The following is a 27,339-nucleotide window of genomic DNA, read 5'->3' on the forward strand; positions in this document are numbered from 1 at the left end:
CCCTTTCTTCACTGGCAGTGGTTACTCCGCTATCCCCCCACCTGCCTGGTTACCTACATGTTCTTCTGCTCAGGGCTCCAAGGGTCAGAAAGACTCGAACCATCTCTACTTGCTCCACTGGGTGAGACTCTGAATGCATTATTTTGCTAGACATTTGCATAAGAACATATTCTTTTCCAAGCAGTTATCCAGTTTGTAATCGTATATTACTGGTATTTAGTTTTATTGGCTGTTTCATACTGTATGTAGGAAGCACCATTTTTTTTTTACCATCTAACATTACTGATCATTTTAAACCTAGTAGGGTACATGGCACAGAGTAGATCTCAATAATTTGTTGAATGAACAAATAATGAATGACAACATTTACCTTTTTCTAATCAATTCATAAAGAGACTATGAATCAATATACAGAAAAATGGAACAGTATAACCTAGTGTTAATCTCACTGAATGAGAGTAAAGATCAACACCCAAATTAGCCAAATTTATAGCAAGCTTTATCATATGTGTACAATACAGTCAGTCCAGTGACTGCCTCTCCCTAAAAGTTTTGAGGGGATTTGTGAGGTCAGCCCTAAACATAGAAGAAGTGGTGTTTTTTATAGCCCCTAAACTACAAAACTAGAGGGTTTCCAAGGGTTGAGGATTTCTAGGGAAAATTTTGGTTACGTAGGAACTTGACAGAACATCTCAAAATTATTTGGCACAACATCTTATCTTATGAGGATGGAAGTCAGGATATGGTTGAGTATAAGGTGTGGAACACATTGAATTTCAGAAACTTAAGTTTTACAGTAAGTAGAAACAAACTTATTTTTTTTACCATAACAAGGTAGCTGCTGATCTTAATATGGAGTCAGGCTGATTCATTGCTAAGCCCAGTGCTTACAAGAACTGTATGCAAGTGGAACTATCAGTAGTGAATGGCAAAAGGTACTATTGTTTAACTATTAGAAAAAAAACCCTAGGGGAGAATAGAGTAGGGGGTAGAGGATGAGATCATAAGGGAACGGGATGGTTGAGCTGGAACAGGGAAAGCAATGAAAGAGGTATCTTGATAGAGGGATGCATCATGGGGATAGGGAGAAACCTGATGCGAGGGAAGTTCCCAGGAATCCACATGGATGACCCCAGATTAGACTACTGGCAACAGTGGTGAGGGGGCCTGAGCTGGATTACCCTGGTAATCAGATTGGTAAATACCCTGTCATCATAGAGCCTTCATCCAGTAACTGCTGAAGCAGATGTAGAGATCCACAGCCAAGCACCAGGCTGAGCTCCAGGAGTCCAATCGAAGAGAGGGTCAAGGGATTCTATGAGCAAGGGGCATCAAGATCATGATGGAGAAATCTACAGAGACAACTGAACCAAGCTGGTGGGAACTCATGAAATTTAGACCAACAGCTGTGAAGCCTGCATGAGACTGGACTAGGCCCTCTGCATAAATGAGACAGTTGTGCAGCTTGGTATGTTTAAGGGGCCCCTGGCAGTAGGACCAGGATCCATCCCTGGTGCATGAGCTGGCTTTTTGGAGTCCATTACCTATAGTGGGACACTTTGCAAGGCCTTGATGCAGGGGGAAGGGGCTTGGACCTGCCTCATCTAAATGTACCAGGCTTTGCTGACCTTTTTGGAGGAGGGGATGGGGAGTGGGTTGGTGGGGGAAGGCCTGGGGTGGGGAGTGAGAGGAAGGATGAGAAGGGAATCTGTGGCAGGTATGTAAAATAAATAAAAAAATTTTTCTTAATAAAGAAAAAAATATATAAAAGAAAAAAACCACCATAAATATGTATTATTACAGAGAGTAGAAGAAGACAGTATAAAGAGGGTTGTAACTCATGAAAGCCTAAGTTTTCTTGACAGTTTACTTAACTGTGCTAAACATAGGACAGGGATCGTGTCAAGTCAGGAACTGTTCTCATTAAGTAACTGCCACACTGGAAAATTGCACAGACTGGACATCTCGTCTCTCCAAATGAGACTGTCAGTGATGAACACAAAGCATGCAAAAATACTTCATGTTTTCAGACTCACATTTCTTTTTGGATAATGTAAATAGCTCAAGGGAGGGAAGGCTCTTAATAAGAGGTAACAGTTGGTTCCAAACTAGTCTACATTTTAAAACATGTAATTAGATTTAACTAGAATCCAATATGGTATTAGAATATTTACAGTGGCTTATAAAGATTTTATGACTTAAGTGAATATCTACACATCAGAACTGCCACAGTTGACAAATAAAAAAAAAAGATTTTAAATATTTAAAAAGCATTTACCCAAGACTGTTCACCCCTGACCCAGTCTCTGTCCCAAGTTAACTATGAAGGAAGCTAATTTTCTCTAATCAATTTTTTTCTAGGCAATTTTTTTTCAATGAGTAATATGTTTTTTAAATAAACCAGTAAAAATGTTTAAAAATGTTTTAAAAGCTTAAAAGCTTAAACTTATTTTTTAAGGTTTTTTTTTTTTGGTGCTTTAGAAATCTATTTGATTTTTTCACTTGTCTTCTTGGGTTCCCTTTTTAAGGTTCTCTCATAGTGTCTGTTTCCTTCTTCAGGAATTGTTATAGAATATATCACATGAATTCAATGGTCTGTCAGCTTAAGTGGCAGCCATGGTTTTCTCTAGAGATGAATCTCTTCTAGTTTACTTTTCTATTCACTAAGAAGTCTTACTCAAAGTTAAAAGCAAACAAATAAGAATACACAACTTGAGGCAAACTTGCAAAACCAGATAATACCTTTGTTTGGCTTATGAGACAGGTTAGAAACCCACACTGGCCTCCACCTCACTATGAAGTTGAGATGTATGGTGTAAACTCTCTGGGCCCTCTTGTTTCTACCTCCCACATGCTGGGAGTAGAGGTGTAAGCTATCACTTCCTGTTGAAATGCTACTTAGGAGATGAAAACACAGTGTGCCCTCAATTTCCTTTTTAATCTTGTGAATTAACTGCACAAACTTTAATCAATCAAATGTGTCTCACATGTTTGTAACTTTGGATGAGTCAAAAACTGTAACTTGCTTGATCTAATTTAGTTAGTCTAAATATATTGATGTATTTTTCCAGGAAAGCTTACTGAACTTGTGGCAAAGGCAGACTCAGCATCTTTTAACGTCACTTTGAAAATGTCTTCAACGATATTCTGCTATACTTACAGATTGGTGTCTAGACCAACTGTCATTGGAGAGGTGCCATCCAGCAACCAATGAAGGCAGTTTCCGAGACCCATACCAAATACTAGGGAGAGCCAGGAGAACCCCACAGAAGAGGATGAGGAAGGATTGTAGGAGCCAGAGGGGCTGAGGACATCACAAGAACATGGACCACTGAATCAACTAAGCAGGGCTCATAGGGGCTCACAGAAACTGAAGTTACAAACACAGACCCTGCATGGATTTGAGCTAGGTCCTCTGCATATACGTTGTGGTTGTATAGCTGGGTACTCCTGTGGGACTCCTGACAATGGGAGTGGGAGGCACCTCTGACCCTTTGCCTGCCCTTGGGATCCTTTTCCTCTTACTGGGTTGCCATGTACAACCGCGATATGACCGTTTGTGCTCAGTCTTATTGTATCTTGTTAGGCCATGTTCTGTGGATATGCGTGGGAGGCCTCCTTTTTTTTTTTCCTGAAGGGGAACCAAGGAGAAGGTCATCTGGGGGAGAGGGGTAGGACGAGAAAGGGAGAAAAAAAAGGCAAAGTTTTATTTAGGGTTTCTACTATTGTGATAAACACCATGACTAAAAGCAACCTGGTGAAGAACGGGTTGATTTAATATTACAGTTTGTAGTCCATCATCCAGAGAACTCAGGGCAGAACCTCAAGGCAGGAACCTGGAGGAAATGGTATAGACTTCATAGAGGAACACAGCTTACTCTCTTACCCTATGGCTTGCTCAGCCTGTTTTCTTATATCACCCAGGACCGCCATTCAAGAGTGGCAACCATTCACGTGGGCAAGCCCTATCATTAATTAGGAAAATGCCCCACAAGCTTGCCTACAGGCCTACATTGCCTTATTAGTACTTATTTACATAAACTACACTGAAAAGCAAGCCATATAGGTAGACAAATTTTAAGTGCAGACACACGCAGTTGTATTTTTGGTTAAATAAAAAATTCTACGTATGTTTCAAAGATGTCTGTTTTGGACAATGTACCCTATTAAAATTGACATTATAATAGCTTTAGCAATGTTAAGATTCCATCTTATGTTTAGGAAGTGTTTCCTCCCACACACCAAGACTCTCCATGTGAACTGCATTTTTATAACCTACACTGCTTTTGCGGCTGTAATAATGTTCCACGTGGGTAAGATAGGATATAATGTTGTATTAATTAGGATTTGTGGAAGAAAATCTGTTCCATGGAAATGGATTGCATGATGTAACTTAGCAGGCTACGTTTAGCTAGGTAGTGGGTTGAGATGGTAAGAACTACTGGCTGCTATCAAGCATATTTAGAATACTCCTGCTTACCTTTCTCATGCACAAATGACGGAACGTAGCAAGTGTAGAACAGTGGTTTTATGTGTGCATCTATTTTTTTTATTTATCAATATGCTCCTTATAGCTGAATACTATAATGGATATTTCATTAGTATACTCAAGACAGTACTATTGTCTGCCATGGGAGGAGTTAAGTGATGCATCAAAAGGAGACTACTCAGTGACCCGGATATGGGGTGTAACTCTAGACAAGAGCTGGACTTGGTCTTCAAACAGCTCACAGGCTTTGAGGAAAAGTGAAAGGAGACAAAAATCAGAGACAGAAGTCCAGGGACTGAGAGGATGCAGTGTTACAGGATCAAGGGGCTTCAGAAAAACTTCACAGGAAGAACACCCTATGCTGAGCCTTTGTGGGTAGATACAAAATGACAGGCAGACAGCCCTGTGTGAGGACAAGGAGTCTTCTTTCCAGTCCCCCACTGTGGGCATTTAAAAGTGTGGGTGGACCAAAGGCCAGGAAAGCTAAACAAGACGCCATGCAGGGGGCCACTGTGACTGGCAAGAATTATTCCCATCAAAAGGAAACTATACTCCTGCTGCCAAGTCACTGGGTAAGAATCTAAGTTGGAAAAGAACAAGTGGGTTGGAGGGAAGCAGTAATCAGGTTGGGGTGAGCCTTTCAGGGAGACTCCACTCAGGAGACAAAGCAAAGTCATTGTTGAGGAGGGAAGTGTGTAACACAAGCAGGCGTATGTTTCAGAAACGGGACTGAAATGCAAACAAGAATGGAGGCTGGTGTCAAACACGGCTTCATAGACTAAACCCAGCAAGGCTCAAATCGAGGTGCAAGGTGCCCAAAACAATAAACAGCAAGAGACAGATTTGCTTGATAGTAACATGCTGGAATCCGCAGGCTTCAGACATAGGGATCAGGAAGAAGAAATTAGAATCACTCAAGTTTCTTGCTAGGACACTTGTACAGGTAGAAATACCACATATTCATATGGTAGAGAAAAAAAGGAAGATTGTCTTTAGAGTCTTTTTTAAAATGTAACTACTTTGAATGTGATGAATTTAAAGGGTTTGAAGGTATCAAGAGAGAAGAAGGCATGTTCTCTATTGCTAGTTTAGATATCCAAAAACTAGATTTTGTTGATCAGAGTTTTCTTCTACACCTGAAAGCTATTTCTTTGTATTCTTTCATGGGTATTGGTTTTTCATAAAAATTTCTTTCAAAATAGACATGCTGCATATAATACAAAACATATGTTAAAGTAATACAGAACAAGCTATATCTGTTTCTTGTTATATAGAAGAGAATAATTACATTTTACTATGAAATTATTGCTCATCTATGCCATATGGATATGTATTCCTAGACGATATTAATTATCTTCCTTGTAATACATCTTAATTTACATAAGTGATTTTATAAGACTATAGGCTATTTGATCAGGGTAAAAGAATATGTTATTTAAAGATGTTTATTATGTTGACCAATTTTAAGAAAATGATCACTAAAAATCATAAATACTTTTTGTTCAGACTACTAGAAAGCTACATGATAGAGCAGGGAGGAGGGGAGCACCAAACCACAGCAACACATGCAGTAGCTAAGTAAAGGAACTAGCCTCTTTGTGAACAGAAAGAGCAGCCCCATGTCGCCAATGCAGCAGAGCCAAGCTCAGCCAGCTATAAACAAGCTTTTTCTTTCTAAAGATCTCACCACCCGCAGGAACACAGCAAAGGTCACTAGCTAGGTTGGGGACCTTCTCTGAAAAAGGGAGCCATGAAACATTCACAGATATGCCCAAGAAAACACTAATGATGAAATTTTAATGTAATCACCAATCTGTCTGATGATGGGGGAACAAGTCCATCTGTTAGTCTCATCACAAAAGTGACTAATCACACAAGGTCCACAAACTTGCTCTAGGCTTTCCAAAAATAATGTTGCTTCTGCAATTTTAATGAGTTTGCAGCAGCAGAAATCAGGGCCCCCTACTCTAAACCTAATTATGAATTAATTCCATTCTCATAGTTAGTAGTGTAGGTGCTTAGCACAGTACACATTAACAGTAGAATGCAATATAACCACATGATATCAAGTTGTTGAAAGTTGAATTTGGAAAAAAATGTCTGGTCTGCCTGTTTTGGTCTGTCAGGATTGCTTTACTGAGCTTTCTTAGAACCAGTATTTGCACAGAAAGAACTAGAGATTCACATGACTCAAAACACTGCCCAAATAAATACTTGATTTTGAGTTCTCAGGAGGAACTTTGGGTACAGCTGTTTCTTGTTGACGGTGAGGTTGATCCTTGGCTACTGAGCACGAAAACACTGGTTGCTCCCTTTTGGAATGGACTTCTTGAATGTTAAATGATAGGCTAAGCTTTTACGACCTTAAAATTGCACTTACGGTTTGTAAATTGTGTTTAATCTTTTTTTTTTTTCCTAGACACCCCATTTGAAACCAAAGTAATAAGGGGAATGAGATTAGAAAAATGTAGAAGACTTCATCTCTGCCACTTTGGCAGACTGATAAAAAATTTGTAATATTTTCACATGCAAATATTAAAATTTTTGAAGATTCTTATGAGAATTTGCCAAATTTAATAAAATCCAAATGTTGCCATCTGCCAACAAAGCTCTATTATGGCAAAAGAGGAAAATTAAACATCAGAACACAGTGAGAATCTCACAGACTTGCTCCAGGTAAAATTGTGCTATTTTATAAGCCAAAAGATTTCAAGTTGTTGCCAACCAAAGCCATCTTGCACTTTATGTAACAAGAAAGTCTGAGCCAGGAATGTGAAACTGATACTCGTGGAAGTATCGACTAACTCTTCCTTTCTATTTTTTTTTTTTTTTTTTTTTTTTTGCCACACTGCCACACTTAATATCAGTGCAGTTTCTTTGGTGGTTTTCAGCCAATGAAATTCTTTCAGAAATCAAAATAAATGAAAAAGTATATCTTCCCAAACTGTTCAATCATGTTATGCCCAGAGCTTTGCAGTGTGTCTCTAGAGTGTACATTCTCCAGAACACACATATAGGAGAGAAGAGGATGTGTTAGTGCAAAAACAATCCCTTAGAGCCTACATAAACACAGTTTTTCCTTAAACCAATGAAAAATTACATAGTCTAGGCAATGAGGTTCTTATATTTAATATTTTTTTTGTCAAATTTCACTGAAAAGAAAAAGCTATATGCACCTTACCCTACCTGATAAAGTGGCCTGTGGCAGATGATGCCTCTGAAAACTCCCAGACAGGAATGCTTATAAGTTATGGTTGTTTTAAAACATTGTTTTTAAAAATAATCAACTTCCCATTAACCTTACTAAGTGACCGGATGTCAAAAATAATATTGAAAATACAAGGAAAATTAATGTAACAGATACATTCACAAAAACGCTTCAGCAAGGCAAAGGTGTCATTAAGGTGGTTTGAGATGAATGTTTCTGCATATAATTAGATAATGCACAGATCAGAATCATGATAAAAGTGAGGAGAAGAAAATAAAGTCCATTTTTTTCCAAATGTGAATTACCCATTTGGATGTATGAGATAAACGGTATAGAGTAAGCATATAAAAATCAACTTCATTTGCAAAGATTGGTTTTTGTTTTAAATTACATGGATGTGTGTGCTGTGTGTGGGTATGCACATGTGAGTGCAGGTGCCTGCAGAGGCCTGGAGATGGAGTTATAAGGCTATGAGCTGACTGATGAGAGCTAGGAAACAAGCCAGGGTCTTCTGCAGGAACTTTATGCTCTCTTAACTGCCGAGGCATTTCTTCAAGCCCTTCAATCTTATTACAAGCACTATAATTATATGCCATACGATCACCTAACTGAAAAACACTATATAATGTGTGTATGTATACACATGTGGGCATTAAAAGATAAATTTTCTATCTATAAAGCCCCACATCTCTAGACTAAGTATAAAAACTAAAATATAAAATGGTATATTAATTTTAAATATTAAAGAAAAATCTTCATAAAAAAGAGTGTCCTGGGAATGGGGAAAGATCTTAGTTGGCAAAGTACTTGCTTTGTAAGCATGAAAATCCAGAAAAAGCTGGGCACGGTGGCACACAGTGAGAATCTCAACTCTGAGGAGGCAGAGACTGGTTGAACCCCAGAACTTACTGGCCAAACAACTTAACCTACTTGGTGAGCTCCAGCCCAGTGAGAGATTCTATCTCAAGAAAAAAAAAAAAAAAAGCCAATGTGGATGGTTCCTGGGGAATTACATCTGACTTCCACATACACACAATATGTATGTCTACATGTTTACTCCTATATACATATACATGAATGCACATACACATGCAAAAACATATGCAAAGTAAAAAATTCAAAACATGAGAGTGAGTTCTTAGAGCAACCTCTTTGAAGTAAAACTGGTCTTAAAGCATTGATCAGAGTTTGGAGCTGGAGAAGGACCAGGGAAAGGCTGTGCACACAAGTACAAGTACAGAGGAATGAGGAAGCATGGTATTTTAGGCTTCTGTCTCTTTTGGCTCTCCTGATCACCAGTGCTATTTGAATTCAATGATTTATTTAAGCAACGCTATGGGCTTTAGCTGCTTCCCGAGTTAGTGTGTTAAGAGTGTGGTCCTCTATGTGGCAGCCGTGGGGAGGTGAAGCCATTGAGAGTAAGACAATGGTGCAGCTCACAAGTGCTGTGGAACAATTCTTTTCTACACTATGAATATGTATTACGCTTATTGGTTAATAAAAAGCTGACAGGCTGGTAGCTGGGCAGGAAGTTAGGCAGGAAAGCCAAACTGAGAATGCTGGGAAGGAGAAGGGCAGAGTCAAGAGTCACCAGCCAGATGCAGAGGAAGCAAGATGAGAATGTCATACTGATAAAAGGTACCAAGTCAAGTGGCTAAACATAGATAAGAATTATGGGTTAATTTAAGTTAAGAGATAGTTAGTAATAAGCCTGAGCTACTGGCTGAGCATTTGTAAGAAATATTAAGCCTCTGAGTCAATTTTTTAGGAAGCAGCTGCTGGGTATTTGGGAGTTGCTGGTGGGACAGAAATTTTCATTTACACTCAAGACATCCCAGTTAAACTGCACCAGTGGCTTGTTATAAAGAAGCAAGCTTGGTCCTTCCCCAGCCCTCTGGCTTCCTGCTTCACCATGTGACCTCTCCATCTCACAGATGATCCTGCCATGATGGTATCCCCTACCATATGATGCAGTGATGGAAAAGGGTACTCACTAGAATTAGAATCATGTTGTTCGAATGTTGAGCCTCCAAAAATTGAGCTAAAAAAAATCTCTTTTCTTTAAATATCAATTGCTGCATTTCAGGTGCATCATTACAATAGGAAAAGGAATGATAAGATTCCAGGGTGTTTTTACAAACTCATTCAGATTTTCTTGAATCCCAAAGGGTCCCGATAATACAACGTTGCATTTTGTTATCAGATCAGTCTTTCTTCTGCTGATCCACATTCCCAGTGGGAGTCCCCAGCTGCACTTCAAGTCCACAGCTCCAAAATGTGTACCAGTTGAGTGCCCTGGACATAATATATTAACACAATGCCAATATGGGAGATACGGTTGCAAGGTTTCTGCCAAAATTTACAACAGAGCACTTGAGATCTTTTGACAGCTGAGTTTTTACCAGAACAGATATAAATCTTCTATGACATCAACTGAGAAACAAAACCAGTGTTGATATTGAATACATGACAACCAAAGGATGTTCTCCCATCATAACTGACATAGGGACATTATTCATGCTGAAAACCACATCCATTTGATGGAAATTAACTCTCAAATCTTAAAAAAAAATGGTGCTTACTGAATAAATATCAGACAATACAAATATCCAAGCCAAAAAATCCCAGACAGGACTCAGAAGACAAAAGTGCATTTCATGTCATAAAATAATGTTTGATGCTTTCAAGAGCACTCAGTATTTCATTAAGGTTAGCATACTCCGCTCCCCCAGCACCGACAAATTCCTGGACTGAAAAGCAGAATGCCAGGAGGAAAAGTTTAAAGATGGGAGAAACATGCACACTAGAACAGAGGAAAACACAAGGAAGCAGATCAAACACAGAAAAAAGAACAAGAACATAGGTGGAGCTGAGGATTCCTACATATACACTTTGATCCACAAATCATTCCTTCCAACAGGAACCACTGTCTCCGTTTTACCTGTGAGAAAACAGGCTCAAAGAGCCTTAAAGAATTATCCATGATACAATAGCTAATCAGAGTCAATGTTAGGATTTCTACTCTGTGATACTGCATGATTCACCTGAAGCCCATGTTATCCTGATAAATGCCCACCACAATAACCCTGAAATCAATGTCTCAAGATCACGAGACAAGTTTCTTGCTGTATGGTCCCCTATATGTGAAAAATAAGAGTGAAAGCAATCAAGTGTCAACACGGGTTTCTAAGAGCAGGATGAGGGGTGGAGCATGGAGGACAGAGGGCAGGGTTGATTGAGGAACCTTAAAAGATGCAAAATCCTCAGATATAAGATGGTCAAGTTCTGGAGATCTAATGTGCAGTGGTGTTGGTGACAAGAGACAAAACTAAACCAACTATGAGAATCATTACATAAACATGTGTATACCACCAAGGACACAGTGGAGTCACACACCGCAAGTATTTACCACCATTGACAACTGAATTCCTTTAAAGATTATTTACTTCCTTAACTGTTAGCCCATGTATTTATAATTAAATAATTATAGCCCTTGGCATTTCTTCAAATCATAACCTTATTTAACAAACCACAAAATGGTATTCAGTGAGATTTCTTCAAATGGCTTTCTGGTTCCTCATCATTTTCTTCGTTCCTGGATTCTTCAGAGGATGCTGGCAAAAGTATACGAACTGCTACTTCTCTGCCTGGGGTGCACTAAGCATTACTTTGTGGGGCTCACTCGGTATGTTTTCTACTGCCCCACAGATTGCTCTGATCTGTACCACAGCACTGGAGGGGGCAGGCAGCTCCCTAGGGTTGCTGGACTGTGCTGAGAGTATGTGATTTTCATGGGAATCGCAGTTAAAAGTCTCCTGACCTCAAGGCTTAGTTCTAACTCTAGGCTACAGCAGCTCTTAGAAAAGCCGCCTTCAAACCTTCTGCAAAGTGACATAACCTCTTCACACATTTGTAGGTAGACATTTAGAAATTTTGTGGTTAATCTAAAAAGTTGCAAAGGGGTAGGATTTCTGGTGTATTTTAAACACTGGCATTTAACATAAAAACCATGATGTTCCTCTTAAGTAGAATCCATGTTATCTACTTCTTACAGAATCATGACTGCAGCACCTTCCACTTAAAGTGGACCAGTACAACGATTAATACAAACACATAGTATTCCTTTTTTCCTGGAACTACTACTTTGATTTTATTTCTCAAGAGACTTAGAATTTGATCATAAAGTATATTACTGAGTGAGCATGCTTTGATGGGGATCCTATTTATCTATGTCAAATTTATGTATAAGAAAATGACTGTTTGCTCTAACCAGAATGTCCCTATAATAAAATGCCTGAATTTAATTATTCCTAGGATTACTAGTACTCCAGCATTCAGTGTAAATGATAAAGTGTAAATTCATTTTTTAAACATGCATCTCAAAGAAACGGCCTTTGCTTTGTTTCTTGGACAGCTGTGCCCATAGGTTCCCAGTGTTTAAGCTAGAGTGAGTCAGAGTCTAGCCTGGATTTTAATCCAGGTTTTCATTTTTCTGAAGAGCTAAGAAAATGAATGTATGGGAGTATTATGATAATAATGCCCATCAATTTGTTTACTTTCTATTTAAATGTCTCCAAGGCATATAATGATTAACAGACAAAATCTAGCTTTCAATTATTTAGCAGGTAAAGGCTTGAATAAATCCATCAGCCTCCTTGAAAACAAAGTAGTGGAAGACATCTAATTTGCAAAAGGATTGATTGAATCATAAGCCAATCGCTTTCTCAAAATCAACAGTAATATTTTCCTTTTGAGTGTTGCCCTGGAGTGTTTTCCACTCTGGGAAGAACCAACACAGAAGGAAGAAGTTGGTGGAGAGGGATAGCTTTCATTTGGAGAGCAGGAAAAGAATAATTGTGAAAGGAGGCTGAGAACAAGGGTTGCAGGTAACAGGCCCTTTACTAGACAGAAGAGGGTCAGAAGGGAGCACTCATGGAGCAAGAGGGAGTACTCACAGAGCCAGAGGAGTCATATGTCAATTCTGCTAACACCAGCCTTGGGCTGAATTATTCCTGTGAGACAAACTGTCGGTTTATTTACCTAGGAGGCCTCATATCTCAGTTTAGAAAATACTGTCTCAGCCAGAGTGGCAAATGTCCAAAAGTGATTGTGTAACTCCAGCCTAATTGAACACACACACAAGAAAAGAACTGATCTCTTGAAGAGAATGTCTTCCATGGAATGTCTAGAAATATAGGAATTTGGGGTAGGAAAGAAGACAGAGACTTGTATGTCTGATTTCGTGGCTGACCATTTGTTATTGGACAACCACTTAGTGTGCTCTTCCCTGGGGAAGACTATGTCTCTCACTCTCAGTATTCCTTAGTTTGTTGTAGTTCTTTGTGTAGACTATGCAGGGTTTAGGAGCTGTGCATTCTCCTGTCCACTTTATCCCATCTATTGGTGTTGTACTTATTCAGTTCATATTTAGGCAGTCACAGTGGTGACACTTTATGGGTATAGCTTCTGTCATTCCTAGGAGGCACAGTCTCACAGGAAACTCCCTGTTCCTCTGGCTCTCTAGAAGTGCTTTTATGTAGCTTACTGGAGCACCTGCTGAGATCTCTTACTATGCCAGTGCAGAATCAGCGGGTATAGTGTACAGAGCTTGTCTTCAAGGAGCTTCCCATTTTTTATCCCTCTGCTAAGTAAAGGAAGTTCAAACATAAAGAGAATACATGGGTTACATAATTATCCCAGCAGCCCTGTGGGAAAACAATGAAGGCAGCCCTGGGATGTGACAACGGCAGAGGACCTGGGAACTGGTGATGGGTGAGAAGAGCATCATCAAAGACCTGTACCACCCTGTAGCTGCCATGTCTATGATTCTTGTTATTACCAAGGGCTGTGTGGATGCCCAGGGTCTGGTCAGCCTCCTGAGACCATGTTGGTGTCCAAGGGCCTTGCTGCCACTGGGGCCATACTGATCTGGGTGGCCTGTGTTGCCACCAGGGCCAGGGTGACATCTTGACAATGGGACCCAAGCTGTTGCCAAAGGTCATGTCTGGGACTGTGTTCCTGCTATAGCTAGGGTCTGTGATGATGTCCATGACCTGTGTTACCACAGGGGTCATAGGAACCATGCATGTTGAAATTAAAAGGCCATGCTGAGCCAGCCCACCCCTTACTGGTTCTGAAATAGCTGGTCCTGTCCCTTGCTGGACACTGCTGCAGGAGAGCTGGCCTGCCCCCCACACTTGGGAGAGATGGCCCCACCCCTCACCATGATGTGGGAGAACTGGCCCTGATGTTATGGGCATAGGAAAGCTGGCTCTGCCCCTTGTCTGAGGGGAGCAGTCCCAGTGGCCCAGAGTGATCAGCTCAGCTACCATCCAGGCCTACATCCTGGGCCTTGGGTTGGCCTACCCTAGCATCTACTCCATCTATGGTCTGCTGGAGTATGTGAAGGGACTTGTCCTGCAGAGCCATAGTTGGGTGATCTCTATGACTTAGGGCAACAGCAGGATATCCAAAAGGAGTTTCAGTGAGGATCCAGTGATGATGGTGTACCAGAGGCCTTAAACCAGACCAATGACTCACTGCAATGAACAAGCGATTGCTGTCAAAGAGCTAAGTTACCTACAGGCTATAAGCCTAATGCAGAAGTGTAAGTAACCCTAAGGAGACTTCTGTCTCCAAATGTTACTGCTGGTTTCCACTGGAGCTTGGGTATACTCTCCTGCTACAGTCTAGAACATTAACTAGTCTAAATTCACATTTGATCGTATCTTCAATTATGAAGACCACAGATTAACTTTCTTTACTGGTATATTTACTGAGAACATACAAATACATTCTCAATGCATTAATGCCTGCTTTGGGCCAATGTTTGTTTCTTTAGGCTCCCTTTTGCTCTGTGTCATCAGTATCACCCTTAGCAAAAATGTCACTTTCAGAGATTTTAATAAGAGGAAACAATCTGTTATGATTTTAATGATTGAAATGAGAAAATAAAAGGACCTGCAGGTAGTTCAAATGTTTTCCTTTTGATTTGTCAAAAAACAGTAAATTTTTGACAGATTATATAAAATGTAGCATATTCTATTTCTAATCTATAAAGATTGTCTAATAAATTATACCTCTGAATTCTGATATTAATAAATTAAATTGGAAATGAATATAACTTTAAGCAATATTCTATTTTAATTTGTATGTAATCTGTATATCTAATCTTTCAAGCATCTGCCTCAGCTTTCCTAATACTGAAATTTCAGGTGTGTAACAACTACCTCTATCTGGTTGCTTTGTCTTAACAAATGAATGTAACCAATATTTAATTCATTGTTCTGATTAATAGTATACTGCTTCATTATTATCACACCAAATTATACATTTAAAACTTATGAGGTTAGATCTTCCCTGTTCAGTTCAAATAATTTCATTGCCTTTATTTCCAAAGTATCAAGACCTATCTAGACCCTGCCTATGAGATCATAAGCTCCCGAGGGTATGCAGGCACTCAAGGAAGAATCACCACTGGAAGGATTGGGTCTTAAAAGGTACAGACACATCAGGAAATCTGTGTCCATTACATGAGCATAACAAATCTCCTGTCCCCACTCATCATTACTTACTATCCCTCCATTTCCTTCGGGTACTTTCATAGTATGGGCTAAACCTCACATGAAGAAGATAAGGGGAAATGGTAAAATGCTATAAAGCTATATCAAAAACATTCTTATATCTCATCCCTAGGGAGTAAAATGTTCCTTGGCAAAAATAGTTTCTCCCCATTCTCTTCTTCTTTTCTGTATATGAAAACATTAACATAAAGGCAACATTTTACCAAATTAGATTTTATCTTCACCAATCCTTTAAACTTATCTGTCAATATTATTTTCATTGGACCTCAAGTTCTATATTCTGAGTAATACACCAAACTTCCTTGCTATTTCTGCCTAATTACCAGCAAGAATTCTGAACTACAGGAATGAAATAGGCAATGGCTAGAACTCTTGATTATGTTTATTGGAAATACGGACTAAATAAGGCACTTTAATTAGTATCAGACAGAAGGATGAATTGATCTCCAACAAAGCACAAACTGTTGAAGCAATAAAAATTTAGAAAACGTGTCTGAGGCATAATTTAGGATGATGATGGAAGAGATGAATCTCTTTCCTGTTGTGCAAGATGAGTTTGGGATTAAAGTAACTGCACTTGAAAGCTGCAGTTTGTTAGCACTCAGGCAGTGTGTGTTTAAGGTTGTCTGCCCCCGGAAAACCACTGTATATTCAGAGCTTTTAATTCATTTTAAAAAGCAAACCACAAAAGCCATTTTGGTCAAATTTCTTTGTGAAGAGTAGTCTAAAAGAGTTCTAAGTCCTTACTGTAATAATTTCTCTCTGAGAGTGAAGAATTTTAATTGACTAAAATATTCATTAAAAAGTTCCCTATCACAATATTTTTATACCTATATTATGAATATTTTAGAGATTTAATGAGCAACAATTCATAAAACCTTTTATTTTTGTGAAAATATTAGTGTTAAAGAAATATGTCAATATAAATTGAATATAAGATTTTGTAGAAGCTAGGCTAACCAAATAAAAGCCAACTATAGAGAACAAATGTTTTATGATTCCATTCTTTTATCCTCCACACTGATGTGTTCTTTCCTGGAACTGTGAGTAGAAGCAAGAACAGATTACAGGTGGGTATGGTAAATCTTTTCAAACTATCTTTTAAGACACAGTAATAATATAATTGAAAAATTTGGTACCTGTCAGTTAACTTGTGAAACAATAAACTTACACATGTTATAACTAAATAAAACTGTTTAAGAAGTTTATACAAAAAAGGCATGGCAATGAGAACTCTTAGGACAGCTGACCCTCTTAAAGCCTCACAGACTAGTAAGTAAATAAAAAATAAACAAACGTAAGTACCAAGAAAGAACTCAAGAATTCAAGTGCACTAGTGGGTTTTCAATTCTTCTGTTGACTAGACTTCAGTTATATCAGCCATTGGGGTGACTAGGTGCAACTTGGGGCTTTCATTTCCTGTTCCTAAGAAGCTTCTGCCATTGACTTTATTTACTATACAAAGAACCTTTTATACTGCCCCAAAGCACCATAATGAGGGAAAATGAAGGCACACTATGGCGATAAACACAGTGCTGAAATCATGCATAATGATTAATTTACAGTCTTAACTGCATAAATTGATAAGATTGTAAAGCAAAGCCAAACTTTCTATATGAAGATACTGTGAAAATAAACAATAAAGCAAACTAAACTTAAAAAAGAAAATCGTATAAAAGTTAATTTATAAGATTTCTAAAATTATGTATTAAAATGTTTAATTGGAGTTATCCTACATGGGAGGTGGAAGAGGGTAGCAGGGATAATGATTTCCCTAGACATAAAGCCTACTGACAGGCTTAGGATACCATCCTTACAGTTGTTAGTCAAAGGGGTCCCAGAGACTTCCAAAACAATACAGGCAAGTGTCATTTCTCTTGATTTCCCTCTAGAACATTATGATAAGATCCTATTGCTGAAGATACCACATACTTTGGCCACAGGGCATAGAACAGCAGTTCTTCACCTGTAGGTCACAATCCCTATGGGGGTCCAATACCAGACAGAGATCCTACATATCAGATATTTACATTACAACTCATAACAGTAACAAAATTAGTTATGAAGTAGGAACAAAAATAATTTCAGGGTTGGGGTCACCACAACATGAGGAACTGTATTAAAGGGTTGCAGCATTAGGAAGGTTGAGAACCACTGGCATAGAGCTTTGAGGTTGATAACATGGGCACTTCCTTCCTACTGCTCAGCTTCACTGTGTCAGGAGGGGCTATGTAGGTTGGGGTAGAAGAGTCATCACCTAGTTGTGAATTCTGAGTGCTACAATAACGACCACACTGGCAACGTAAACTCATCAGTATAACAGTGGCATAAATTTTACCAACCACTTTGTAGGTTTCCTATACTCCAGTAGTGGATGCTCCATACTCAATAAGCAGGAATAAGTTGGTCAGAAAAAAAAAAAAGAACATGAGTTGGGAAGAGAACATGGATAGGACCTAGAACCATATTTAACTGTATACATTTATGAAATGGAGGAGGAGTAGATTTGGTCCCAGAGGGAATGGCTGGGCAGTGGTAGGCAAGGAGTCAGGAGGGTGAGGAGTTTGAATGGCTGCTTCTGGACGTCACACTACTCTGTTTTAAATCTCTGATCATAACATTTAATCCTCTGCATCTTGCCAAACTGCCTGCTTCAAAGCAATGTGATTCCTGCCCATTTCATCTTTAGTGTCTAACCAGTGCTGGCCAGGATCTCAACAGAAGGTTTCTGAACGATCAAAGTGTACATTGACACCATGCAAGAAAGAAAAAAGATATGTTCTGAAAGCGGGGTTCAAATGAACATCTGACTTCCTTAGGCCCTCAGGACAGAGAAGCATTTTTTTATGGTTCTCTCTTTCTTTTCTTAAATTAATTAATTTATTTTATATCCTGACCACAATTCCCCTTCCCTCCTCTCCTCCTATCCTCCCCTCCTCCCCCTGCCTAATCCACTGTTCTGTTTCTGTTCAGAAGGGGGCAGGCCTCCCATGAGTATCAACAAAGCATGGCTTATCAAGTTGCTGTAAGACTAAGCTCTTCCCTTTGTATTTAGGCTGGGCAAGGCAATCTAGCATGAGCAATAGGTTCCCAAGAGCCAGCCAAAGCATTAGGGATAGCTCCTGCTCCCATTGTTATGAATCCCACAAATAGACCAAGCTATGCAACTGTCACATATATGTAGAGGGCCTAGGTCAGTCCTATGTAGGCTCCCTGGTTGTTGGTTCAGACTCTGAATTCTTAGGAGCCAGGTTAGTTGTTTCTGTGGGTTTTTTTTTTGTGATGTCCTTTACCCCCAGGCTCCTACAATCTTTCTTCCCTTTTTTCAGCACGATTCTCAGAGCTTGGCCAGATGTTTGGGTGTGGGTTTCTGCATCTGTTTCCATCAGTTACTGGATGTAGGCTCTCTGATAACAATTTTAGGGTAGCTACCAATCTGATCACAGGAGATGGCCAGTTCAGGCTACATATCTACTATTGCTGGGACTCTTAGCTGGGGTCATCCTTGTAGGTTTGTGGGAGTTTCCCTTGCATCAGGTTTCTACCTGAGCCCAAAATGCCTTTCCCCTTCCAGTTTAGTACTCTTCCTCTCCATGCACCATCAATCCGATCCCACAAGTTCCCATCCCCACCGGCCCCCAGTCCACTCAGGAGATCTCTTCTATTTCCCCTTCCCAGGGAGATCCATGCATCCCCTGCTTGTTATCTAGCCCAGAGAGGCAATTTCTATCAGAGCTAAATCTGGAAAGAAAATTATCTTCTTAGCTTCATTAAAATCATTTTCAAAGTTTGAAACATGGCAAGTCAGCAAATGACAGTGTCATCATTTCTGATTTTTGTGTGGTATTATTCTTTAACTGTTTGCTCACTGGATCATTCCAAGCTTCAGTGCAGAACATCTTCCACATGTGTATACTACAGAACCTCAGGGAAGTGGAAGCTATTGCAAGACAATTTCAGTAACCTACACAGGTTCCCAAATAACCCTGGTACCAACTCAGCAGTCCTCATAAATGATTTAGAAACAAATGTTTTGCTGCATAGTGACTAGCTTCATATCTGTATCAATTTGAGAGATGTGGTGGTGGGAACATGGAAGGAGTGGAAGGGAGCAGACATGGGAGGGGCTGGAGGGGGGTAAGGGAAAGGAGAATGGTGTAATTATATTTCAATTAAAAGTATGTAACATAAAAAGAGAAATGTGCATAGTGATCTCAACACAGTTGAGACAAAGGTAGCCAAATGGTTTCAGTTCCTAGGTATAATATCATATAATTATTCACATAATAAGACACATTTCTTTGGATAAAATAAAATGTCTTTTTTTTTTTTCATAGAGCTTACTGTGGTCTTGAAGCTTCAGCCTGATCTGTCTGGAGCTTTTCTCCGCCTTCCACCTCCATTGTACAGTAGACAATCCGATTAGGAGCGACTGACTTCAAACCTTGCACTTCCATTATGACGATCTAAAGATAAAACAATTTGAAATGAATATGTAAAGTGGATATCGGTCGATTACACAGACAAGCAACAGCATGAATAGTTTGGTAAGGATCTCACGAGACCCCATTTTCACTCCTATCTGAGGATCTATTGGGAGGTGATGGCTTCTGAGAAAGGGAAAGCCAGTTATCTTCAGAGGTGTGACTCCTGGCATGTCGACCACGCTCCAGCGGATGGCTTCAACCATGCCCATTTTGGTCACAATAATTTGGGACTGAGTGGAATGTATATGAGATACACACACACACACACACACACACACACACACACACACACACACACACACACGAGACTCATATCTATATGAGAGGACAAGAAGTAGGAAGTTGGGAGGGGGAATGAAAGGGGGTCTTGAAAGAATTAGAGGAGGGGAGTTAGGGTGCTGATATGAACAAAATTTTTTATACACATGCATGAAACCCCCAAAGAATAAATAATAAGATTTGAAGGAATAGTAGCATGAACATTCAGGAGTAGGAAGAGCAATTGATGAACTCATCTAGTGTCACTACTAATATGTCTGGTACATATAAATAAAACAATACAGCCCTATAGGTCTAATTTCCAAGGAGGGGGACAAAACCAGCCCCCAACATTAGTGAGAAAGAGCCAAAGGTCACAGACCATCAGCTAACTGAACTGTAGCTAGTTCAGCTGATTCTCAACAAAGCCTGATCGTGATATTACAGAAAATAAAACTCTGCTGTGCTCTATGCTGCATCATCTCCCCTCAGTCTCTCGGTGGCTAATGCAACAAGAAGAAAACAGACAAGGCTGTCCTACAAATGAAAGGCAGGGAGGCACTACACAGCATGTGCCTGAGCAGTATGTAACCACACGGTTACATGACACTTAAACACGCAGCTAAGCGATATGGTGGGACATAGCCATGTATCAGTAGACCCACAGGCAGGCACAAGGTCCGCTAGCCTAATGTTAATGTGAAAGTTCACTGTGAAATCCAGACTCAAGCCACAGATTCCCCCATGCAGTTAAGTGATTCCTAGGCTGACAACCACGTGCTTCTCTTGTTTTGTTTGATTTAAATGTCCCTTTACGTGGCATGTTCTGTGTGCTAGTTTACGATCTGCTTCATCATTCCTGCTCAAGGCTTGGTGGATGGAGATCATGCAAATGTTACCTCATACGTCTAACTGTTTCTGATACCATAAACTTCCTTAGTGGGTTCCATATACACTGCATGAACTGAGTGCAGGCACTCGTGAGGTGTTTTCCACACACCAGGAAACAGAAAACTAGGAGGGGAGCGCATTTTCTGCAACCAACATGTCGGCAGCAGAAATCAGGTTCTAATGGCTATAATATGCCACTGAGCCACAGCCTGGTGGTGAGGCTGTGCTGAGAGGGAGCTTGGTAAGCAACAGGAACAGCCAGGAAAGGGAGTAAGAGCCACTCGCTGAAAAGGAGGGCGGTTTGAGCAAAGCTTTTCAAATCTGTACTTCCTGAATCCTAGATTCAGTTCTTGGTTAAGACACATTCTACACTGGACCAGCTCTACGTCTAAAAACTGCAATGTGAGAGCTAGACATTGGATTTGCTGCTGACTTTTAAGAGTTTTCGTTGTTGAAGTCAGGATCCAAGGAACCAGCTCTGCTTAATGGGCCTGGCTGGCGTGACAGCCTGTGGTTGGAAGGTTGGCCACTCATCCCTCAGGTGTTCTGGACCATCCTTGCTTAACATGATTTCATTGTGCCGCTGGGCACATAACTCATTCATGAAATACTGTGGGCAGAGAAAACAGATTTGTATCCATCTATGGGCACAAAATATCTGCCTTAGACAGATACCGCAATAAAGGATGTCAAAACAATTTTATAAATATACAAGCTTCTCAGACCACACAAAAGTAAGCTTCAGCTTGCATTCTCTTCTATAGAGGTTACATTGCTAACTCAAAAGCTCAATCTAACATATTGTTAATAAAGCGCAGAATAACAATTCAGTCACTTGATATCACTACACAAGGCCAATTTTGACTTTGAAAGGGAAAAAGAACTAAATTACTTAAAAATTTTGAAGATTTTCAAACAATAAAAAGGGAAATGTTCAGAACTGTATTTTCACTTCAGAATATTTAAGATATAAAATTATATAACATTAAAACTATTTTCTTGGGCTGGAGAGATGGCTCAGAGGATAAGAGCCGGGGCTCCTCTTCTAGTGGTCATGAGTTCAATTCCCAGCAACCACATGGTGACTCACAACTACCTATAATGAGGTCTGGTGCCCTCTTCTGGCCTATAGGCATATATGCAGGTGGAACACTGTAGACATAATAAATAAATAAATCTTAAAAAATTTGTAAAAAATCTATTTTCCCTATATTTTCTTCCTAAAAATTTAAAATACAAAGGTCTTGTGAGAACAAGTTACACTGCAATTAAATGATTTAGGAGATAAATTTTTTAAAGGCATTAACATCTTTTTTTTTTTTCTGTCAGCCAAGTATCTGTGGAGGAGATGAGAAAATTCAAAGTATAATCCACTATGTAGTTTCAAATTAAACACTCATGTTCTGAAGCAGAAGAGACTGAAAAAAAAAACCCAGAGGCAAAGCAATTTGGCACAGCCATTAGGTAAACCCAGGATGAACAGCCACACATTTTTACTCTGACACCAGGTTTAATACATTTACCTACAAAGCAATCCTGGGAGTGAAGAACGAGAGGCAGTTGTCACATCCTCAAGTTCATTAAACGGAGGACAAAAGAACCAAAGCAGACACTTGCTTTTTCTGCTGCCACTTAGCAAGTTGAACGTCATCAAAGAATGTAAAATCTACCTCCCAGGACCGGATGTCCTTGTCCAGGCCAGTCAGCAAATACAAACAGTGGCATTGGGAATGGAACAAAGTGAGAATCACAGTCTAAAGAAGAAGCAGTAACACTTCTGCAGAAGCTTGGGAGAGGGGCTGGGAAGCAGGCTCAGTGAGTCAAGAGCTTGCTCTGCGATCGTGAGGACCTGAGTTCAGATTCCCAAGCACACACATGTGGCAGCAATGTCGGTAACCCTAGCACTGTGTGTTGGGATGGGGGTCGGGTGGAGACAGGCAGATTCTGAGGGCTCATTGGCTAGCCAGCCTGGCCCAAATGGAGAACTCTAGGTTTCCAGTGAGAGACCCAACCTCAAAAAGTAAGAGGGTAAATGATTGAGGAAGACACCCTGATGTTAACCTCTGGGTTTCCAGTGAGAGACCCAACCTCAAAAAGTAAGAGGGTAAATGATTGAGGAAGACACCCTGATGTTAACCTCTGGCTTTTACATGTGCCCACAAGTGTCACACACACACACACACACATACACGGTGCGGAAACTATAAATTTATGCTTGAGGTGAAAATACTGGAGCGTCAGCTAAATGATGACCTGACTCTTTATAATAGCACAGTCTTTTATCATCATTCCCTTTACATAAGGTCTTTCCCCAAGGACTTTTGTGGGAATGGGTATATAAACTCACAGACATAGTCCACATGTTTAGATTAGATACTAACACAGATTAACACACACTCATGGGAGACAGAAATGAGCAGCTTCAGCATGGCTCATCCTCTGGATTAAAATAAGATGGATACAGCCCTGAGGCTTTGCAGACACACTTCTAAACTTGTTTTATTTGTTCCTGTTCTGGCCATGTTTCCTATCTCTATAACGAAAGTTAGAATTCCTGAAAAAGATTTTTTTCATCATTATAGCACTTAACACTGTGCTTTAAACATTGTGCTTGATTAAGTTCTAGAATGCTAATCACATAGGTGAAGTAAACTAAAACCTAAATTAATCAAAAGCCGGATTAGACAGACGCCACTTACATGTTTAAATCCTCTTTGTACCTCTCATACCTGATGTTTATTTTGTCAATGCACTTACACTAGTTTAGAGGGCACATAACCATTTCTCACAGCTGTTTCATTAATTCTAATATGGGTGCCACATTTAAAATAACTTGTATTCATTTGTATATAGAACCTATTTGTACAGACAACAAGGACCACTTAACATTTTCTAAACACACTGCCCTGCTTTAAATTCTAAACCTTCTCACAAAAGTCAATGGCAACTCCAGCACAGCCTCATGTCTGCAGAGGAGGGGAGGGAAAGCCACTTACCTCTAAGGTGAATGACAATACCACATCAGACTTGGACAGCTGGATCTCATTCTCATCTCCTAGGTCCAAAAACGCAGAATTCTGGGAACGCTTCAACTTCTGTAATTTAAATTCTGGACCACCTTTAGAAACGGGAAGACTCTCTAAATTGGCCATCAGCAAATTCACAGAAGCCCGCAACTCCTCTATGTACATACTCTCCATTTCTTTTGAGATAAATCTGGGGAATCTTCTTTCCTTAAAAATAATTAAAAAATAATATTAAGCCAGTCCCATTAGTTATACCAGAAAAGGCTACATAGCACAATGGTTCACCTGCATGGTTCTATGACAGTTTCCATATAATGCATCTACCCAACTTCAGTCTGGGGGTTTAAAAGCCCCAGGTTTTGTCAATCTTGACTATATCTAAAGGTACCTTATATATTCTATGCAGAACCACTGTGGTATGGAATAAATAACATTGTCTATATTCTTTCATATTAATCACTCTTATAAGATGTGTGTAAGTGAAAACAGGTAGGGTGAGATGGCTTAGTGTGTAAATAAATCTTAATTGGCCACCATCTTTGAAGGACTTGGAGTAAGTGATCTGCAGAGAAATATTTAGGATACACTGCTCTGCTAACCAGAAGAAAATCATTTTCCTGGCACCATTCTTACCATACATATACATTATTGGGAGTGCTTATGCATAAAGAGTAAAACCCCTTTTACTGCAAATAATATGGATATATTTCTAGAATTGGATAATTTTCACATTGCACAAACACGCAAAGATCCCTTATGACCACAATTCAATCTTTCACTAAAGGTTTAGAAAAAAACTCAATGTAAAGCAAAAAGGCAATTTATGATAGAAAAGAAATAACAGTATAATCTGGAAGATTCTATTCTATTTCAGGATTCCATTGGCAGCTTTCTTTTTTTAATCTCTGCAATCAGCTTCTTATTTCTCACACTCAATTAAAAACAACATCCTGGGGGCTGAAGAGACAGCTCCACAGTAGAGAGCAATTGCTCTTTCAGAGGACCCGGGTTTGGTTCCCAGCTCCCACATGGTACCTTGTAACCACCTGTGATTTCAGTCGCAGGGATCCAACTGCCCTCTACTGACCTCTACAGGCATGCACACAGTGCACAGACATGCTTGCAGGCAAAGCACTCGTACTCATAAAATAAAATAAATAAATGGAAAAATGTAAAACACAATTGCCAAAATATTAATATTTAGAGCTAAATTGCCTGCTAAGAAGATTATGCTAATTTATATTCCATAAAACAGCAAAAGAGAACAGTTTTTTTTTTCTTCTCTCTTTATTCTTTGCTAACTTGGCATTTGGCTCTTTCCTTCAATGCAGAGGGGATGTGTTTATTACATGAGGTCAAGAGTTCCGTCACTCTTAGTGTAAACTAAAGGCTTGAGGAGGAAGGTATATTATGGACATATTTCAAATGATTTTTGAATGTTCCAGAAAATCTCGGCCTTCACTGTTGTTTCCATTTGTACCATTGAAAACGCCACTTTTAATAACAGCATCCCTAACAGCAGTGGAATGCATCCAGCATGCTCCTAAAAAATGCAGCTGGCCTCTGACTCCCATGTACCAGGTTACTCACTGCATAGACTGGAACATCTGGCGTCAGATCAGGAACCGGCCTAGGGCTCCCAGGCTGCCTGTTTGCTCTCCTCCAATTTAACCTTCAGATATTCCTCTTAAAATCATTTACATATAATCAATGTTCAATTACATATTTTTACAAACATTAAATTTCTGCATTATTAATAAATTTTCCTCAAGACCCTTAAGTTGGAAGCCTCATTACTAAATCAAAATTTTGCATATCCAGCAGGACCATTTCTTATGTTTCCTTAGAAAGAAATAATAAAGGTGACTCAATTTTTTTTTTAACGAAGGCAAAAAGGAAAAAGAAATTCGTTAAACCACAGCTATGTATTTTTGAATGATTTAATTAATTTTAGGTATATGAATCTGTCTGATACCTGATGATGCCAATAGTGGGCACTAGGTTCCCCTAGAACTGGAGTTAGGGATGGTTTTGTAAGGGGATCTGCTAGAAACTGAACCCATGTCCTCTCTTAAGAGTAACAAAAGCTCTTGAGCACTAAGATATTTCTCCAGTCCCAGTTATGTATGTTTGGACAAGCTTTAAAAGCTTTCTGGGAAAAAAGAATCACGTGAAGGTCAGAGATGAAGCAGAAGGATGAGGGGACAGATCTGTTCAGAGATAGAGGGGTAATGCTCATCTTTAACCACCTAAGACCAGGTACCGAGTTACACTTCCTGTTTACTAGGGATTAAACATTCCAGACAGAGAAGTGACAAGTTAGCTTCTGCAATTCTGTCTGGAAAAGATGCAAATGTTTGTCTCCTATTTAAAATAGCCTAATGGCTACAATATAAGTGTGTATTTTAAATTAACCACTTTGCAACTAATCCAAGAAAGTTAAAGAATGCCCAAACACCTTGTTTCTCAGAGTCTCTCTTGAATATTTTTATTATTCAACTGGCTTACCCACTGATAATGCATTGAATAAAATACTGTACTTTCATTTTTATTTGTATGGAATTTATAATTTTTCCTTTTAAAATTCTATCTTCACAGAGGGGAGAAAAAAAGAACTTGTGACATATTTGAAAGCTCAGATGCATCAATTTTTTTTCAAATTTCCAAGGTGTTGCTTTATGAAAACTAGCATTAGCACATAAAACAAAACCTATTTGTATTTAGGTGTTGCTAAACACATTTCATCATCATCTGTCCAAGAGGAAACTGATAGGCATCATGAAAATAGATTTATTACTTCAGTTTTGTGGGAAACTGACCATATTACATTTTTATTTAATTTTGAAAAAATGCTCATAAGTCGTCTGTTAAAGATTTGGCATTTATGGGTAATATTCCACCAACTTCATTCAACATGCTTTTGTTGACTCTTGGAAACAAAAAATGTCCATTGCTTTTCAGATCAGCACACATGTTAAATCTGATCATTTATGTGAATGGGATTAGACAAGGAGCTACTTTCAAGTTGTTTAACTGGGAGTTTTTCCCATAAATGAAATTCTAATTTGGCCCATGTCTACCATGGCACACTAGTGCCTCTAATATGATGATATATGAATGCTTGCCTCCTGCAAAGGTCTCTATCATTGTTACTCACTGTTTCACATGTCCTTGACCTTTCTCTTCCCTTTCTAGCCAGGCCCATATCACTGGTAAGTCTCCCCAGGCTGATAAATCTCTGCTTTGTCTTTCATGCCTTCTCAGGTTGGGTTCCTTTAATCCAAAAATATGGAATGCTCCAAAATCAAAAACTTTTTGATCACTCTGATGCCACACATCTAACGTGTGATGAATACAGACAAAATTAGGTGTACCATGTAAAGGGCTACACAAAGTC

The 27,339-nt window shown here is 39.3% G+C and overlaps 1 protein-coding gene across 5 annotated transcripts in view; it reads right to left on the reverse strand.

Annotated features, from left to right (window-relative positions):
• Cadps2 (calcium dependent secretion activator 2) overlaps nt 1-27,339 on the reverse strand; it is a 542,094-nt gene that overhangs the window by 269,473 nt on the left and 245,282 nt on the right. For all 5 annotated transcript variants that reach the window (XM_052722147.1, XM_052722145.1, XM_052722146.1 and 2 more), the window contains exons 5-6: nt 23,913-24,149; nt 19,625-19,746 (exon numbers count right to left, since the gene is read on the reverse strand). In XM_052722147.1, coding sequence (XP_052578107.1) covers nt 19,625-19,746; nt 23,913-24,149 — 359 coding nt within the window. The remainder of the gene's footprint in view (nt 1-19,624; nt 19,747-23,912; nt 24,150-27,339) is intronic.

This window comes from Peromyscus californicus, unplaced genomic scaffold (assembly GCF_007827085.1).
Source record: "Peromyscus californicus insignis strain IS unplaced genomic scaffold, ASM782708v3 Scaffold_6__1_contigs__length_162567912, whole genome shotgun sequence".
Classification (NCBI taxonomy): Eukaryota; Metazoa; Chordata; class Mammalia; order Rodentia; family Cricetidae; genus Peromyscus; species Peromyscus californicus.